The sequence below is a fragment of the Berghia stephanieae genome, chromosome 15, assembly GCF_034508935.2.
Source record: "Berghia stephanieae isolate SIO BIC M18660-M18661 chromosome 15, UCSD_Bste_1.3, whole genome shotgun sequence".
Classification (NCBI taxonomy): Eukaryota; Metazoa; Mollusca; class Gastropoda; order Nudibranchia; family Aeolidiidae; genus Berghia; species Berghia stephanieae.
Genome location: NC_088374.1, coordinates 26,695,367 through 26,700,366, shown reverse-complemented (window position 1 = coordinate 26,700,366; position 5,000 = coordinate 26,695,367). Strand labels below are relative to the sequence as shown.

Genomic DNA, 5,000 nt, shown 5'->3' with positions numbered 1-5,000 from the left:
AATTACACAAGAAGTCTCAGGCACAACCAATCTTTGAATATGTGACCCATCGTCTCAAATCGGTAATATTATGTTGTATGATGTATCGGATTCCGAAAAGTGGCTCTAGGATTAAAATGATAGAAAATACTACGTTTTGAGTTTACTACAAAGTAAGACTTTCTCTTTATTCTCCACAATAACGAATAGAAATAACCCAAAGTTTCATATTCGTGGGGTTCCCGATAGCCCAGTTGGTAGAGCACTCACTTCACACGCAAAGGGACCGAGATCCATCCCAGCAGCAGTCCAGATTTTTTCTGACCCCCCCAACCCCCACCCGCCTGTCCACCCAGCAGTGATTGGGTAGCTGGGTCCGTTAGATCTGGTGGAAAGTACTTTGCGATAGACTTGCATCCTATCCAAAGGGTAGCAAGCCGTTGCTATTGTCCCTTTTCACACTATAGAAACTGGGAAAATCTCCGAACTCAATGGGCCTAATCCATCTGAAAGACTACTTTTTCATATTCGTGGCTAAAAATGCAATACTCTTCAACAGTCATGACGTCACTTCCTTCCTAATGACGCATAGTAACTTAGTAACACTGGCTCTAAACTATCGAAACAATGGCGGACGCCCTTATGAAATATTTCTCCGGCGAGCATAAAAGCGTATCCAGAGGAAAAAAAACCCCATAAATTAGATCATGTTTTGACTTTTACACATTCTGATCACAAGACATATGAAACGTTCTAGCCAGCATGAAGAATAAAAAGTAATGATTTTCTTTGTTTAGAACCAAGATGGCCGCTGTTGCCGGGCGGCGTGACATCAGACTACTGAATCCAATTTTCTGTACCAATTTCATCACGACATAATACTACTTTGAGAGAATGAGTCATAAATCATATTTTGTGGGCTGTCCAATTCCAACCGTATATGTGCGTGTGAAAGGTGATTTTTACAAAGCATTTTTTAAAGAAATTAATAATTATTTTAAACATTGAGTTGTTATATAACGCAATATCCACTAAAGATGCTCAAAGCACTTTACTAACAACAACGCGTAACATGAAGAACGAGACATGACGCCTGTTAAGCGATATTATCATTTTTTTTCCAACAGAGACAATGCTGTTAACAACCAGGCACTCATTTTATACCTGAGTACAGTAAGAGAGTACAGTAAAGGGCCTTTTTCCAAGAACTCAACTATGGGCCGAGCGAGGCTCGAACCCAGAGCCTTCCGATACGGAAAGCGAGTGTCATTCCACAAGATCAAATATCCGCACGCAATGCGACTTCTGCTATCAATACTTGTCATGTGTGTTTAGATAAATAACAATGTAAAATTGAATGTAAGCTTCAATTTAATATACGAAAACAGATAAAATAAAATGGATGTTTCAGGTTTCCCCTTTATCAACAAAACAGGATGAATGAAACACTACAGATGAATGAAACACTAAAGATGAATGAGATAATGTGGTAGTGGCGTTGTAGCACCATCATCATCATCATCACAACCATCATCATCTTCAACACCACCCCATCACCACTATCACCACCAGCACCATTATCATCACCATCACAACCATCACCACCACCATCCTCATCATTACAACCATCATCAGCACCATCAACATAATCATCATCATCACCACCAGCATCATCATCATAATTACAACCATTATCAGCACCATCAACATCATCACCATCATCATCATCATCAACATCATCATCATAATTACAACCATCAACATCATCATCATCAACATCATCATCATAATTACAACCATCAACATCATCATCACCATCATCATCATCATCATCATCAACATCATCATCAACATCATCATCATAATTACAACCATCAACATCATCATCACCATCATCAACATCAACATCATCACCACTACTCATCAGCAATCATTAAAACCCTACCCCACACACCACAGAGGTCAAAGGCCGAAGGTTACCTGTAAGGGTTTGGTAGATTTGTTGGATGTGTAGATTCGCTGTAACACGGACATGGCGTCCAAAGAACGTCCAACCTGTATGGGGAGGGGTAGGGGTTTGTGATGAAAGGGGATTTGGGGGGGGGGGGGGTATGGGGATTGAATAAATTCACCAGATAATCAATTTATCAAAATTTTAAAGTTTCAGTTTAAGCAGTTTAATTGTCAAGTTCGTGAAGGAACGCTGTCATCATCATCATCATCATCATCATCATCATCATCATCATCATCATCACATCATCATCATCATCATCATCATAGCCATCATCATCATCATCACATCATCATCATCATCATCATCATCATAGCCATCATCATCATCATCATCATCATCACCTGTTTCAAACGTAAACTCTTAAGATTTATTTTTAAAAAAGAGCCATTGGGCCCATGGAGCCAGAGTTTATCCTGGTTTCTATAAAGGGAAATGGACAATAGCAATTGCTTGCTATCCTTTAGATAGGATATTATTCATTCGCAAAGTACTTTCTGCCAAATCTAACAGACTCCGCTACCCATTCACAGCTGGTTGGACAGGGGGGTCAGAAAAAATCTGGCCTGCACCCGGGATCGATCTTGGTCCCTTTGTGTATGAAGTGAGTGTTCTACCAACTGAGCTATCAGGAGACCTGAACACAAAATATGGTTATGGCCATGTGGTCTTGTGGTATGACACTCACTTTCGGATCGGAAGGTCCTGGGTTCGAGCCCCGCTATGCGCATAGTTGAGTCCTTGGAAAAGGCTCTTAACTCACATTCTTCACCGTACTCAGGTTTAAAATGAGTACCTGGCCGTTAAACAGCGTTGTCTTTGTCTGAAAAAAATTGTAATATCGCCTGACAATCGGTTGTGTTTCGTTCTACATGTTACATGTTGCTGTTGGTCAGGGGCCCTTTGTAAAGTGCTTTGAGCACATTAAGTGAATATTTTGAAATATAAACTTCAGCTTTTATATAGCGCAATATCCACTAAACGTGCTCAAAAGCGCTTTACAAGGGGTCCCTGGTCAACAGCAACACATAACATTTAGAACGGGACATGACGCCTGTTACGCAATATTACAAATTTTTTTTTAATGTTGGGACAAAGACAACGCTGTTAACGACCAGGTACTCGTTTTACACCTGAGTATGGTGAGAGAATGTGAGCAAAGAGCCTTCTCCAAGGACTTAACTATGCGCCGAGCACCAGGCTCGAACCCAGGACCTTCTGATCCGAAAGCGAGTGTCAGTCATACCACTAGACCACATGGCCGCACTATAAAAGCTCACGTTTGTTTTCATTTTTTTGTTTTTTATATTTTTTTTCGACTTTGTCCTGATAAGACTCGACTAACCTGCAGTAAAAACTTGGGGCTTTCCGGCATGATAACAAAGCAGGCGGACGAGGTGAGCGCTGGGACGGAACACAGGGCAATGAACACCCTCCAGGAGTTGTAGGTGAAGTCGGACGTGGTGAAACTAATGGATTCTCTGGGGATGACCAGCCATGCTATGCCTAGAGGGATGGAGGGGAGGGAGAGATTTGAACCATTTGGATCACTTTATAAGAATTCTAATACAATGTATAACTAGTATGTCATGCGTGTTGAATATTGCTTATGTAAAACTTGTGGCAATACACCACAGGTGGACAGTAAGTAAAGGAGGAGGGGGAGGAGGGGAGGATGAAGAAGAAGAAGAAGATGAAGAAGAAGAAGAAGATGAAGAAAAAGAAGAAGGAGGAGGAGAGAGAGAGAGAAGAAGAAGAAGAAGAAGAAGAAGAAGAGAAGAAGAAGAAGAAGAAGAAGAAGAAGAAGAAGAAGAGAAGAGAAGAAGAAGAAGAAGAAGAGAAGAAGAAGAAGAAGAAGAAGAAGAAGAAAAAGAAGAAGAAGAAGAAGAAGAAGAAGAAGAAGAAGAAGAAGAGAAGAGAAGAAGAAGAAGAAGAAGAAGAAAGAAGAAGAAGAAGAAGAAGAAGAAGAAGAAGAGAAGAAGAAGAAGAAGAAGAAGAAGAAGAAGAAGAAAGAAGAAGAAGAGAAGAAGAAGAAGAAGAGAAGAAGAAGAAAGAAGAAGAAGAAGAAGAAGAAGGAAGAAGAAGAAGAGAAGAAGAAGAAGAAGAAGAAGAAGAAGAAGAAGAAGAAGAAGAAGAAGAAGAGAAGAAGAAGAAGAAAGAAGAAGAAGAAGAAGAGAAGAAGAAGAAAAGAAGAAGAAGAAGAAGAGAAGAAGAAGAAGAGAGAAGAAGAAGAAGAAGAAGAAGAAGAAGAAGAAGAAGAAGAAGAAGAAGAAGAAGAAGAAGAAGAAGAAGAGAAGAAGAAGAAGAGAAGAAGAAGAAGAAGAAGAAGAAGAAGAAAGAAGAAGAAGAAGAAGAAGAAGAAGAAGAAGAAGAAGAAGAAGAAGAAGAAGAAGAAGAAGAAGAAGAAGAAGAAGAAGAAGAAGAAGAAGAAGAAGAAGAAAAGAAGAAGAAGAGAAGAAGAAGAAGAAGAAGAAGAAGAAGAAGAAAGAAGAAGAAGAAGAAGAAGAAGAAGAAGAAGAAGAAGAAGAAGAAGAAGAAGAAGAAGAAGAGAAGAAGAAGAAGAAAGAAGAAGAAGAAGAAGAAGAAGAAGAAGAAGAAGAAGAAAGAAGAAGAAGAAGAAGAAGAAGAAGAAGAAGAAGAGAAGAAGAAAGAAGAAGAAGAAGAAGAAGAAGAAGAAGAAGAAAGAAGAAGAAGAAGAAGAAGAAAGAAGAAGAAGAAGAAGAGAAGAAGGAAGAAGAAGAAAGAGAGAAAGAAAAGGAAAAAAGAAGAAGAAGAAAGAAGAAAAGAAACATACACAAGATTTTTAAAAAATAGAAAATGAAAGTGAAAACATTTATTTTCCATAACACCTCCCCAATCCACCTTCTCAAAACGAAAAAAAAACCCCAAAAAAACAAGAAAACCCCAGAATGCAATGCCCCTTGCCAGATAATGTTCCTTACCGGCAGCCACCAGATTGCCTCCCATCCAGAATGTTGCCAGCAGGGATATCATGGGACCTCTCTTGGTT

General features: G+C 39.4%; 1 protein-coding gene across 5 annotated transcripts in view; it reads right to left on the bottom strand.

Moving 5' to 3' along the window:
- Nucleotides 1-5,000, bottom strand: part of LOC144960242 (synaptic vesicle glycoprotein 2C-like) — an 84,398-nt gene that overhangs the window by 11,496 nt on the left and 67,902 nt on the right. For all 5 annotated transcript variants that reach the window (XM_078893258.1, XM_078893256.1, XM_078893259.1 and 2 more), the window contains 3 exons: nt 4,933-5,000; nt 3,336-3,496; nt 1,960-2,034 (listed from right to left, as the gene is read on the bottom strand). The exon at nt 4,933-5,000 is cut by the window's right edge and continues 54 nt beyond it. In XM_078893258.1, the coding sequence (XP_078749384.1) occupies nt 1,960-2,034; nt 3,336-3,496; nt 4,933-5,000 (304 nt within the window). The remainder of the gene's footprint in view (nt 1-1,959; nt 2,035-3,335; nt 3,497-4,932) is intronic.